Genomic DNA, 14,306 nt, shown 5'->3' with positions numbered 1-14,306 from the left:
CTTATGCCATTTTGAGGGCTACTTAAGCTGTCTTAAACTCCACTTCTAGCTATTTCTGTTCTTGAATTAAAGTACCCAAGGAACAGGACTTTATTTAAGGGAGTGCTACAGGCACCTTTTCAAATGTCTATTCTCAGTAAAAGGTCTATTCTCACTAAAACAGCCAGTTTTCCTGTTAAAAGTAAGTCAGGTCATATCATGTCATTCCTCAGTTCCAAATCCCACAATGGCTCCCTGTAACACTTGGAGTAATGCCCAAGTCATTACATTGACCTACAAAACCTTACATGAGTTGGCCCCTGTTACCTCTCAGACCTCATCTTTTCCTACTCTTTGCTTCATTTACTCAGCTCTAGCCACAATGGCCTCCTTGCTTTTCCCTGAACACTAGGTATGCTCCATCCTCATGACCTTTGCATATTCTTTTCCCTCTGCATGGAATGGTCTTCACCTCATGCCTTGCTTCTTATGCCTTTCAAATTCATACTCAAATGTTACCTTCTCAGTGAGTCCTTCCCTGACCAAACTCTAAAATAGCAGCTACCACCCTGATATTCCCCATTCACTTTCCCTGTTTTACTTTTGTTTCCTGCACTTGTCATGAACATTCCATATATTTGACAGTTCACTTTACTATTTTGTTTATTGCCTGCTCACTTTTGTAGCAAAGCAAGGTCTACAAGGGAAGGGATTTTTTGGCTACTCGAGAAGCTTTCTAAAAATACAGCACTCTGTCGCCAATAGGGCATCAAAAGCAGACAGATTTTAATGGTATGAGAAGACAAAAAGGATAGTTTAGAATGAAACCCCACAACAAGAAGCAATGGGAAACTGAGGCTCTGGATGTAATTCCTTGGGCTTCTGTGGGAAACAACCACCATGAAAGAGAAAAGGACGATGGAAAGCAATTGCTTACTTGTGACATAATTTTATGTAGAATTGCTACCGTATTAACGTTAAAGGATGGAAACATCCATCTTCTAAGAACTTACCTTTATTGTCATAGTCTATATTCTAGCCCATTTAATTTGATCATTCAGGAAACACGGAGTATAGTTCAGGCACAATGGAGATACAGAGATGAATAAGATGTGGTCTTAAACTCAAGGAGCTCATTATCTGCTAAGAAAGATAGTGCTCTTCTTCCAATCCAGGAAGCTGTGATGGGTCAATAATGTGTTTAACTCCACAATGGGTGCACAAAGCAGGAGTGTGTCAACTTCATCTAGGGGTCATAGTGATTTAGGACTGACTACAGGATGGACAAACAGCGTCAGAGGGCTGTGTAGAAAATAATCTTACCCATTAACCCTGTTCCTCCCTCATTAACTTCTGCTGAATCACCCCTATTTCATCTTCCAGCCCGTACCTAATAAAATCGCATCTCTGTTTATAATCCTAGATCTTGCCACCTTATTTCTGTTCCTCACCTCTTTTTCAGCACCATTCTTGCATGCCAGTGGCTTTTGATTTCATGATATACCATTTACTTTTGGCTCTATGCTCAATTTTTTGGAAGTGATGGCAGATACCTTTTTTCCCCCCAACCATGAACCTTAGCTTTCTTTTTGGATAAGTTCTTGCAATATCTACTCCTGTCTCTGCCTCACTTCACTCCTTGGCCCTGCAAACCTCTCCCCAAATCAGCTATACGGGTGGCATTTATTCTAGGCCTGACTGGCTCTTCCTTCTTGGCCAGTAACCATCAAACTAAGGATTGTAGAGAAGATACCAGAAATCTTTGTAGGGCACAGTATCAGTGCAAATTTTCTCATAGCCAACAAGATCAGTATTGTTTTCCTTTCTTCCCTGTCACCTTCCCTTCAGCTCCAATTACTTAAGCCACAAAGAGGGCAGACTTGAAACAATCAATATGAAAAGAGCATAACTATGCCTGCAGCAAGGCATTCTTTTTTTGAAAAGCTATTTTAAAAAAAGTCCCAGGATGTATTTTTTGGACTTGTTCATGTGTTTCCACCTAGGTAATACATTTGAAGCTCCCAGGAACACTTAAATTACATTTTACACAGAATCCTGAGCACAGTAGGTATTCAGCTCAGCAAATATTTACTGAAGTAACATCTCCACCCAGACAAAGACCAGGACTGTTATGACTCACTATAAAAGTGGGGAATCCCCCAGATTCAGATTACTCTCTTTTCATGGCAGCCTCCTATGTGTTCAAGCTTCCATATGGGCTCTGCATCATCCTCACAGGAGTTGGGGGCATGGGAACCAGCACAAACGCAACATGAAGCTCTGACTAGTGCTTTTGCCATGAATAATGAAGTACTCTGTCTCTGAGCCTCTTATGTCTTTTGCTAGCATCTATAAGATAGTAACAGGTTAACTTGTTAACCTCCAAGTAGAGCAAAAGCTCATCCCTACACAATTCTTATTCTTCACACTTCTTGATTTCCCAGGAAATAAAATGCAAGATATTCAGGATTATTGGGCAAATGACACTTTCAATTCTGAGAAATAACAATAGGTAAATAACAACTAGTATCTATACTCCTTATCACAAGTGACAGTGAGATAAGCTCTTGGAATAAAAGTCCTTTAATGGAACAAGTTTAGCTTCACAAAGAATTTCTGACATTGTCCTTATTTTCTGCATTACATAAGAGGCATGAGGAGATCCTCTGGACCTGAAATATCTACTTTGCTCCAAGTTAAGTGATTCTGGTTCTTATTGAACTACAGGAGGAATCTAGAAAAAAAAAAGAATGTATTCTCTCATAATAGTCATTCATATCTAGCACGGTTATCATATGGGTTTTAGGTCACCTAGCAGAGCCCTTTGAAGGACACCAGATATGGTGTACTTTTTTCCTTCGTGAGAACCTTCTCAGAAAAAATAAGAATGTTTGTAGACTACATTTTGAAATAGCTGTATCAAATACAACTGCCATGTAATAAACTGTACATAATTAAGGTACAGGATTTGGTAAGTTTTGATATATGTATATATCAGTGAAATACTTACCACAATCCAGTTAATGAACATATCCATCATCCCCCAAAGTTTCTACATGTCCCTTTGTAGTTCCTCCTTCCTGCTCTTCTGTGCCACCTCCCACCCATCTGCAGGTAACCACTCATCTGATTTCTGTCACCACAGATTAATTAACAACAGGTCGGTTTAATTTTCTAGAATTTTTTATAATTCAATTATATGGTATGCAACTTTTTTTTTTTTTTGCCTGGCTTCTTTTCCTCAGCATAATTATTTTGAGATTCATCCATGCTGTCCCAAGTATCAATAATTTGTTCTTTTTTTTAATTTTTTTTAACATTTATTTATTTTTGAGACAGAGAGAGACAGAGCATGAACGGGGGAGGGTCTGAGAGAGAGGGAGACACAGAAACTGAAATAGGCTCCAGGCTCTGAGCTGTCAGCACAGAGCCCGACGCGGGGCTCGAACTCACAGACCGTGAGATCATGACCTGAGCCGAAGTCGGAGGCTTAACCGACTGAGCCACCCAGGTGCCCCTCTTTTTTTTTTTTTTTTTTTACTGGATAAAACCATTTTATGAACTGAGCAATTACTTGACCTAGTCAGTTTTTAAAAATTGTAGCCATTGTAGTAAGTGTGCAGTGGCATTTAATTGTGGTTTAAATTTGCTTTTCCCTAATGACTAAATGGTGTTGACAGTCTCTTTTCATATGCTTATTTGCCATTCATGTGTACTCTTTTTTGAAGTGTCTCTTCAAATTTTTCACTCATTTGAAAAACTGGATTATTGTTTTCTTATTATTGAGTTCTCAGTAACCTGGATATAAATTCTTTATTAGATACATGATTTGCAAATATTTTCTTCCAGTCTGTCTCTTTCTTTCATTTTCTTAAGATTTTCTTTAGAAGAGGTTTTAAATTTTTATTGTCCAATTTATCAATGTTTTCTTTTATGGTTTATGCTCTTAGTGTTATATCTATAAAATCTTTGCTTATTCCAAAGTCACAACATTTTTCTTACATTTTCTTAGACAAGTTTTACAGTTTTAGGTTTGATAGATCTATGATCCATTTTGAGTTAATTTCTGAATGTGGTGCAAGATATAGATCAAAGTTCATTTTTGCATGTGGATATCCAATTGTGCCAGGACCATTTTTTGAAAAGATTGTCCCTTCTCTACTGACTTGCTTTTGTACCTTTGTTGAAAAGCTGTTTCCCTTATATATGTAGGTTATTTCTGAATGCTATTCTGTTTTATTGATATATATGTCTATTTCTATCTAGTACCAAACTAGCTTCATTACTATAGATTTATAATAAGTCTTAAAATCAGGTGTCCTCCAACTTTATTCTTTTTTTTATTCTTTTTTTTTCTTTCCAAGATTTTATTTAAATTTAAATTAGTTAACATATACTGTAATATTGGTTTCAGGAGAATTTATTCTATTTTATAAAGTTGTTTTGGCTATTCTATGTCTTCCATATTTCTGCATTAATTTTAGAACTAGCTTGTCAATTTATACAAAAAAAAAATGCCAGCTAGGGTTGTGACTGTAATTGGGCTTAGTCTATAGATCAATTAAGAGAGAATTAACAATATTGAATCTTTCAACCCATGAACATGGTATTTCTCCATTTATTTAGGATTTAATTTCTCTCAGCAGTTTTATAGTTTTCAGCATGTATTTCACATTATTTGTTAGATTAGCAATGTTTTGTAGTTTTCAGTATACAAGTATTACACATTGTTAGATTTATCCCTAAATATTTCTTGTTTTTGGTGCTATTATAAACGGCATTGCATTTATTTTCACTTTTCAATTGTCTGGTTTTAGTATTTAGAAATAGAGTTGATTTTTATACCTTGATCTTGTAAACTGCAACCTTGCTAAACTCATTTATTAGTTCTAGTAGTTCTTTAAAGAATAGATTCTATTGAATTTTTTACATACACAACCAGGTAACTTCTATTTATTTTTCTTATCTTAATTGCACTGGCTAAAATCTCCATTGTTGAACAAAAGTTGTGAGAGTGGACATCTCGCTTTGTTTCTGATCTTAATGGGAAAACAATCAGTCTTTTACCATTAAAAAATGGTGTTAGCTGTAGGTTTTTCATAGATGTACTTTGTTAGGTTGAAGTTCTCTTTTATTCCTGGTTTGTTGAGACTTTATCAGGAAAGTATGTTAAATCTTTTTCAAAATGCCTTTTCTCTGTCTAGAAAGATGATCATTGTTTTATGTTGGTCAATATGGTGAATTTTATTGATTGATCTTTGGATGTTAAATCAACCTTGTATTCCTGAGATAAATCTCACTTTGTCATGATGTATTATCCTTTTGATATTTCATTGGACTCAATTTGCCAAAGTTTTGTTTAGAATTTTGGATCTATGGTCATGAGGAGTATTAACTTATAGGGCTTTTTTCCTCTAATGTCTTTATTAGGTTTTGATATCAGGGTAATGCTGTCCTCATAGAATGAGTTGGGAATGGTCCATTATTTTCAGTATTTCAGAAGATTTTCTGTAAAGCTGATAACATTTCTTCAACAATACAGGCACAGATTAGCTGGGTGCCTCTGGCTCAGGATCTCTCACAAGGATGCAGTCACTGGGCCAGCCATTGCTGCAGTCCTCCAAGGTTCAAGTTGGGTAAAATAAGCTTACAAGCTTATTGCTATTAGCAGGCCTCAGAAGATTTGTTTTCAAGTTTATTAACATGGCTGTTAGTGAGCCTCAGTCACTGCTGGCTTCAGACTAGAAATATCAGTGCCTTGCCATGTGGGCCTCTCCATAGGGCAGCTCACACAACAAGGCAGGTGGCCTCCCTCAGAGTGAGCAAGTGAAAGGGTGAGCGAGATCCAAGAAGGAAGCCACAGTCTTTTGGTAACCTTATCCTAAAAGTGATATCACATTAATAAGCGCATCAGTAAGTCCAGCCCATATTCAGTGAGAGGGGATTTCATAAGAGTGTGACTATCAGGAAGCAGAAATCATTGCAGAACATGTTAGAGACTCCCTACAATAGTTGTTCTCACCATTACATTATCTTCCTAATCTTAGGTGATGTCACCTCTACCTTCCTTATTTGGGTAATTATATCTTCTTTTTTTCCCTCTGATCATTTGAATTAGCGGTTTGGTCAATTTTACTGATTTCCATAAAGAGTTTTGGTTTCATGTTGTTTTCTGATTTGTTTTGTTTTCTATTTCATCAATTTCCACTTTCATTTTTATTATTTCCTTTCTTCTACTTATAATAGGTTTCATTTGCTCTTTTTTGGTGTTTCATAAAGTAGATCTTTCTTCTTTTCCAATATGGAGTTTAGTGCTATAATTTTCCCATAAGTACTGCTTTAATGGCATCCAACAAATGTTGATATGTTGGTATTTACATTTTCACTCAGTTGAAAATACTTTCTAGTTTCTCTTTTGATTTCTTCTTTGACCATGAGTTACTTTAAAGTGCTCTATTTAGTTCCAAAATATTTCAAAATTTTCTAGAGTTCTTTCTGTTATGGATTTCTAATTCAATTCTATTGTAGTCAGAGAACATACTCTGTATGAACTGAATCCTTTTAAATTTAATAAGACTTTTTCTATGGCCTAGAATATGATCTATCTTGGTAAATGTACCATGTGTACTTGAAAAGAATGTGTATTCTGCTGCTGTTGGATGTAGGATTATATAAATGTCAATTAGGTCAAGTTGGTTGATAGTGTTGTCCAAGTCTTCTATATCTTTACTGATTTTCTCTTGTAGACTACATTTTAAAATTTTACCAAAAATGTAATATCTGCAACTGAACTTGACCATTACCATTATATTTATTAAGATATTTTAAAAATATTTTTCTTCCTCTGGCACTACACACATACACACAATCACAAATTTAGAGGCCACAAAACTGAAATGAAATGAAGCATCTAACTGTGATGCTGTACCTTTGAACAAATTTTATTATTGAAGAAAGCACTTTGAAACTGGGTTATTTTATCTTTCCTTGTCTGAGCTTGTAAGCTACTTAATTGCAAAATGTGTTTTTATTCACAGTGCCTCTTAATATTTTATTCTTTATGCCAAGTCATGCTCCCACTGCAAACAAGACAGCAGCAAAATCTTTAATGGAATGAAAGAAATATATGTGTTTCTACTATAACACTGTTTACAAGTGTTCCTATTTTAACAGGATATATAAATGCTTTAAAAACCTTGCATTCTACAAAACTGTGCATAAAAATAATGGATTATGGGAAAAATTGTATGGGGTCATAGCAGTTGAAACATATTTAACTTTGCAACCAAAATACTAATAAAAATAATAATTATCCAATTAAAATACTAGTTACTCAGCAAATGTCCATTACCATTTGTACCAGGATTACAGTTGATTTTTGCAACCTGAAATCTACAAGATGTGGGTACTTGAGGGCATTCACCTCCAATAGGTAACATTGTCATCTAAATTAAAAATCTGTTCTGGATCTTTGCTTTCTTCAACAATCAATTATTTTTAAACACATAGGAAATATATCTCTACTTCTCCATCTACTCCTCCAATTTTATCAGATAGCTTCATAACATAGGAAGTACACCAGTTCTTGAAGCCATTAAACTAGTTTCTTCGCTTAAGTCTTCCTTCTTTAATTGTACGAAGGCTTGCCCCTATATACTTTAAACCATTAATGCGATGGGGGAAAATGACATATGAACCAATGATATTATTTTCTAATTTGCCAATTGGTTACTAATTTGCACTGTAGAAATATGTTGCAGCTGAAAAGACTGTACTCTGTAATTCTCTAACTTTGAAATGCATGATTTTCCCAGACATTCTCCTGGCAGCAGCTACTATTGGGATTTAAATATCTGTCTTCCCAGGATCACTGAAAATATATTTTCTGAGCACTACAATGTTCAGAGTCTATCCTGAATGATGGACACAGTGGTGAGCATGACAAAGTCCCTGTATTCATAGACTGTATATTCTGGTGGGGGATACAGACAATAAACAGGCAAATCAATAAATACAGTAATATCAGAGAGTTATACTTGCTATGAAGAAAATAAAACAGGGTGATAATATATGGAATAAGACATTGGGGCTGGATGGCCATTCTGTAGACAGACCACTTTGAATAGAATGATCAGGGAAGAGGTGGTATTTGATCGCCTGGGTGGCTCAGTCGTTTAAGCATCTGACTTCGGCTCGGGTCATGAAATCATGGTTCATGGGTTTGAGCCCAACATTGGGCTCTGTGCTGACAGCTTGGAGCCTGTTTCAGTCTTTGTGTCTCCCTCTCTCTCTGCCCCTTCCCTGCTTGCACTCTTTCTCTCTTTCAAAAATGAATAAACACTAAAAATTTTCTAAAAAATATATAGAGAGGTGTCATTTGAGCCAAGGACTATAAGATGAGAAGGAACTAGTCACAGGAAGATCTGGAGAAAACTGGCAGGCAGCAGGGATATAAAGAAACAGTAAGTGAAAGGCCTTGAGAAGGGAGTAAGTTTAGTGTATTTGAGGAACAGAATGAAAAGTGTCTAGGGCAGCATTAGGGGCATACTCAGGTCACAGGGCCACTAGTCACTGCCATACTCTGGTTGACGCAGCAGGTCAAGTCACTGTTGTTTAACAATTCCATGTCCTCCATGCCTCAAATGGCCAATGGTGCCCCAAAATGCCTGCTAGACAAATCCAACTGACTGACCCTCAGCTGAGAGCCAAACCCAAGCAACGGAGCGCATTTGATCACCACAAAGTGTCACACTGGAGTGGTGCCAAACAAGTTTGACCTCTCTGAGAGATCTGTTGAATTCTGATGTGGGCTCCATCCAGAATTCAGCTGTGGGCCACGGAGAGAGAGCTGGAAAGGGCTTCTCAGGTGGCAGCCTGAGACAGTGGGGGCAGGATGAGAATAAAGAGTAATGATGTGGGAGAGATGGAGTGGGCCCCGAGGGAAGGATTGAATAGCAGTGAAGGCAGAATTTTGCAAGTCCCTTCAAAAACAGTCTTCATTTGGTTTTCTTTTGCCAGCCTTGGGAGTCCTGGACACTTACTCTGACGAGCCAGTGACTTTCTAACCAGCCGGAACCATCTAACAGAACAGCCAGGTAGTAGGGCTTCACTATTTTTTCAGAAACCTTATCCCACTTAGGCTGTTTTCAACTTTAGTTTGCCATATACAAAATAACTAATTTTATCAGAAGGATCATAATTTCCTTTATGAGGAGAGACTCTTCATTCTCCTCTTTGGATATCCTTGTCGTAGTTGCCACAATACTGGACTAGATCTTTCTCTTCAAGAGGAAATTATACGGCAAGGCCAAGACAATTTCAGGGGAACTTTTCAGATAGCTTAATGCCACAGTAGGAGATAAACTTTGCTGATACCACCTAGCAGCTCACAATGCCAAAATGATACCGACCCTCTGGGTTTCACGATTCAGGCTATGGGGGATGAGAAACTAGGTATGGGGCTGCTTACCTGTTATTCCTGCAGCGAATTGTGAAGCCAAGAAAGAAGACTATCAAAAGAAGTCCACAGCTGAGAAAGGTCCAAACAACACCCAAGAGAACAGGAGATAATGAGGAAATGGTCTTACTGCTATAATGGGAAGAGGTCTGAGAACAGAATAAAGAGAAGGTGTTAGGAATGAAGGCTCTTTTACAGACCAAACACAAACTGTCCCATCATCCCCAAAGCCAGGAAATACATGTCCTGCATAAGCATTTCCTCCTTCTGTTCCACCTCCCCCTCCTCCTCCTCCTCCTCATCACCACTACCACTGCACCACCACCACTAACAACAACAACAACAACAACAACAACAACAACAACAACAACAACAACATGTATATCGAACAGCCCTGATACCTCATGGCTGCTCACTTACAATTGTCCTGCAGAGATCATGAAGAGGACTCCGATCCAGCTCCTGGCCAGGAAAACTGTCACACAATTCGGAGCAGTTTATTTCAGGCTCCATGACATCACATGCCCCTTTTGGTGTGTGCTTATTCACAGTCTTGGTTATCTGCTGGTGGGTAACCAGCAGATCTTAGACTAAAACACAAAAACAATTCAAATCTTTTCTTCAGAGGCACCATTTTGGAGCTGGCTCTTGGCTCAGAATCTGGGATGAAAACAACCCATTCAGGTGGAAGTAAAAGGCTATTTCACTAGGCTCGTTCATCAGACACCTTCCAGGCTCTCTTTGTGCCCTGATGCCAGTGCATACCATGTGAGGCAAGAGTGGGCATCTTGGTAACCATTAGATTACACAAAGTGATGATTCTGGCTTGCCACCAGATGGCAGTCACTGCTCCAAGTACTCTCACACAGGTCCAGAAGGAAAGGAAGCCAATTAAACCTGTTAACAAACAAATATTTATGTATTACATATATAAAAACAAATATATAATACAAATTATAAATATATTATATGTAAATATATAATATATAAATGGTTTATTATAGAAGTTTAAGAATATTATTTTATACATTTTAATTATACAGTTATATTTTTATTTTATATAGGTATTTTATCATGTATAACAAAGGTTTAGTATATATTTAAATAAATATATTTTTAAGCTTCTATAATAAAAACACTTCAAAAACAAAAATAAGGTCATCTAACAATTTATAGATATAAAATTCTACAGTCTCTTTTCAGATCCTTTATTTGGCTCAGCACTATAATAACTTTAATTTAAACATGTGAGGCTCATCTTCCTTTTTTTCCCTACTAGGAAATCCCCTGCCCTTCCAAGATTTTTCCACACAGCTGATGGCTTAAGCTGTGTCTGATCCTGAGTGGCAGTGGACTCAGGTGCCCCATGCTGTCTGCATGAAATGTCTTTCAGTCGCTGGAGTTCTTGTTCACTTAGTGAGTGGAGGAACATTCTATATCCAGGCAGCTGGGGTCTCAGAACAATACACAAGCCTTTTGCCAAGAGTTTTTTTTGTTTGTTTGTTTTCAAACTATTAGACTATTAGAAGTGGGAGAGCCTATTCAGGTAATAGGGAGAGAAACTGAGGAGTCGTAGGAATTCCCACAGAGTAAATCAGTGGCCAGAGGATGGTGTTATTTCTCTTAGAAGATGCCTGCAATATGAATACTGTGATCTGAAAAGAAGCTCAATTTACAGAACAAAAGCAGAAATGCAGGAAGGCTCAAATTAGCCTCAGAAGAAAAGGTAGACAAGTCCCTAATTCTTTAAAGCAATCTACCCCTTGATAGTGAAAACAGATTAGAAATTTTACCAGTGGGAATTTAAAAAAGGGTGCCACTTTTGCTTTGTGTTTCTGAAACAGCTTAGTACAGTTTTCTTTTATTGTGGAGGAAAATTGGAACAGGAAAAAAAATCAATTATTATTATTTCAATAGCCACTGAGTATAGGACTTGTATTTAAGCCAGAACAATGTGACAGGTGTAGAATGCCATCTTTGGATTCTGCATGCTTAGGCATGAACACTATAGTACCAGGTGCCGCCCATTCATTGGCCTCTCATATGTTCCTGAATTATTTACCAGGTTCATCACAATGAAATCCCAAGAGAACTAAAAGCTACTTCTCCTATCAAGACATTTAAATTCTTGTACAGACTGTCAGTTTACTGAATGCAAAATTAAGAACTAAATATAAAAACATGGCTATTTGCATCATAATTTGGTTAAAATTTTATTGCTGAAAAAACTATTTATTTCCTTTTCCTCTTTTTAAAGTTAGACATACTCTATTGTGTCTTCTAGCATAGAGCAATATTGTAAGTCACAGGGAGGACTATATATCTGGTGGACTGAAAGATTTATTTTTCACATATTGCCCTTTTAACAATATTGGCAAATAAACACATTTATATTTGAACCATTATTAAGTCTATGTTTGTGTATCCTATGTCTATAGAAGTACACATCAGCGTGTGTGTGTGTGTGTGTGTGTGTGTGTGTATAACCTCATTTGTTCTTACCACAACAGTGTCATGTGAGGTAAACACACCATACCTCATTTTTAAATAAGAAAATTGAAGAGTAAAGAACCTGCAGAGGCAGCACTTGAACACAGGAGTTTACATTCCAAGGTCAATGTCTACCTAGTGTATACCCTGCATGGGGCAAACTCTCTAAACAGGCCTCTCCCAAGAAGACACCAAATGGCCTGGTGAGTTTCTTCATGTTTAGTTCCCTGAGCTTCACTTCCAGAAGCTCCCTGGAGTATGGCACACAATAGTGTCTCTATGCCAGTAGTTCTCAACTGAAGCAATTTTGCACTTCCAGAGGATATCTGACAATGTCTGGAGACATTATGGTTGTCCAAACTGAGAAGACGGAACTACTGACATCTAGTAGGTAGAGGCCAGGGTTTCTGCTACACATCCCACAATTCATAATATAGTCCAAACGACAAAAAATTATCCTTCTCCAAATGCCAATAACGCTAAAGTTAAGAAACCCTGGTCAACATTGTGGATCCTAGAAGTGTTAACAATGTTAAGCTTATATCATCTTTGGGAGAGTCTGTGAACATGATGGGGTAGTCCATCTGAATATAAATTTCCTAGGGGATAAATTCCCCTTTGGTTCCCTTGAACAGACTGAACTCACTGGCATGGAACTTTGAATGCTAGGCCCCCATTCAATCCATGGATATCCAGTGTAGGAACTTTATATACCATGATACTGGGCTCTGTCACGGGGCAAGCATTCAACTCCAATGTTAGCACACATTCAGAGATTCACACATGAGGAGCTGGTGAAACAGTGAATGGCTTAGTCACTGAGAGGAGAGTTGAATGATTTCAAAAACAGTTGAGTGGGAAACTGGGTAGGGAATAGTGTGTCAAACAGGGTAATGGTGAGTGATTTGACAAGACAGATACAGGATCTAAGGGACAAAGAGAAAGATCTGCCAGGCTCCTCCAAGAGCACCACCCCCCACACAAAGTCTTTAGAGGTAAATTGTCTAGGTCACAGACAGTAGCAAATCCAAGACCATGCATGGTGGGGCTTACAGTTTATTTGACAGATTACAGAGTCCTGCCCAATGATTAGGATCAGAAAAACAGACATTGCATTAGCTACACTGTTACCAAGTATAAGTCTCTTATAGGTTCATTACACTGAATGGTACCATATCTTTTCATAAAATCTCTCCTATTCTTCTACACATTATTTCTGGCTATTGAAAAACTAGTTCTACAACTACTTTCTTTTGAAAAGTTGTTTTGCAGTTGGTAGGACTTCTGCTTCTGTTCATGAAGAATTAACTGCTACAGGAATTGCCTTCCTACTGTAAACAGTTTTAAAACTAGACAAAATATATGAAACTGTTCTTTTTAGACACTGGATAGCAGATATCATAGAACTATGGAAAACAAATGAGGTGAACCCTACAATTGACTGACATATATATAAAACGGAATATAAAAAATATTATTTCAATGATTATAATTGGCCCTAAGTTACTGCCTGGAGGCAGTTTCCAGGCCACATCCCAAAGAAGGAAGCCCAAATAGAGCCTAGGTCTTGCTTATGTAAGGAGAATAGATTGGAGTTTGGGGAGGTCAACGCAGATAGAATTTGTTAAGGCAGAGGAACGAAGATGGAGATACAAAGAGAGAGAGGGCTTTGGAAATCTGCAGGTATGTCCTCAGTCTTTTTCTGAGTACTGAACTAGGCATGAATGAGAGGAAACCACTTGAAATGGAAGACATAACCACTGCTAGGCAGTAGCTTAACAACTCTAGGAGCTCACACAGAGTTGGGAATACTTTGTGTTCCCACCAACCAGAATGGAGAAACCTCATAATATATGACATTCAATAGAATCCTCAGTAAGGTCATATCTTAGTAGTGGAACTAGTCTACCACTACTAGAAGCGACTACTACTAGAAGCTACTCTACTCTAGGTACTACTGAGCTCTAGTCTAGTCTTTTGGGAGGACCTGCCCTAATAATGCTTAAAAGAAAGCTTCAAAAGGATCAAATTGATGCACAAAAAAGTGAACTGCATTCCAGAACACAACCCAATTCCCTTTAAAGGAATACAAGATCCATCACTCAAAAACATAAAATTCAAATGTCCATCATCCCATACTAAATCACCATACATGCAAAGAAGCAAAAAAAATATGACCTGTAACCATACATTTAAAAAAATCAATAAAAACAAATACAGAAATGATATTATTAGCACACAAGCACCTTAAAACAACTATTATATCATCAAAGATGCAAAACATAACATAAACAAAATGAGGAGAGAAATCAACAATATAGAAAAGGCCCAAATAGAATTATAGAAATAAAAATATAATTCTGAAATTAAAAATACAATA

At 37.2% G+C, this 14,306-nt stretch overlaps 1 protein-coding gene across 3 annotated transcripts in view; it reads right to left on the bottom strand.

Annotated features, from left to right (window-relative positions):
- Positions 1–14,306, bottom strand: part of GPR156 (G protein-coupled receptor 156) — a 118,067-nt gene that overhangs the window by 58,319 nt on the left and 45,442 nt on the right. For all 3 annotated transcript variants that reach the window (XM_058731271.1, XM_058731269.1, XM_058731270.1), the window contains exons 2-3: positions 9,857–10,333; positions 9,449–9,585 (exon numbers count right to left, since the gene is read on the bottom strand). In XM_058731271.1, coding sequence (XP_058587254.1) covers positions 9,449–9,585; positions 9,857–9,949 — 230 coding nt within the window. In that variant the 5' untranslated portion in view covers positions 9,950–10,333. The remainder of the gene's footprint in view (positions 1–9,448; positions 9,586–9,856; positions 10,334–14,306) is intronic.

This window comes from Neofelis nebulosa, chromosome 5 (genome assembly GCF_028018385.1).
Source record: "Neofelis nebulosa isolate mNeoNeb1 chromosome 5, mNeoNeb1.pri, whole genome shotgun sequence".
Taxonomy (NCBI): Eukaryota; Metazoa; Chordata; class Mammalia; order Carnivora; family Felidae; genus Neofelis; species Neofelis nebulosa.
The sequence above is the reverse complement of the archived record's forward strand: the minus strand, read 5'-3'. Positions and strand labels throughout refer to the sequence as shown.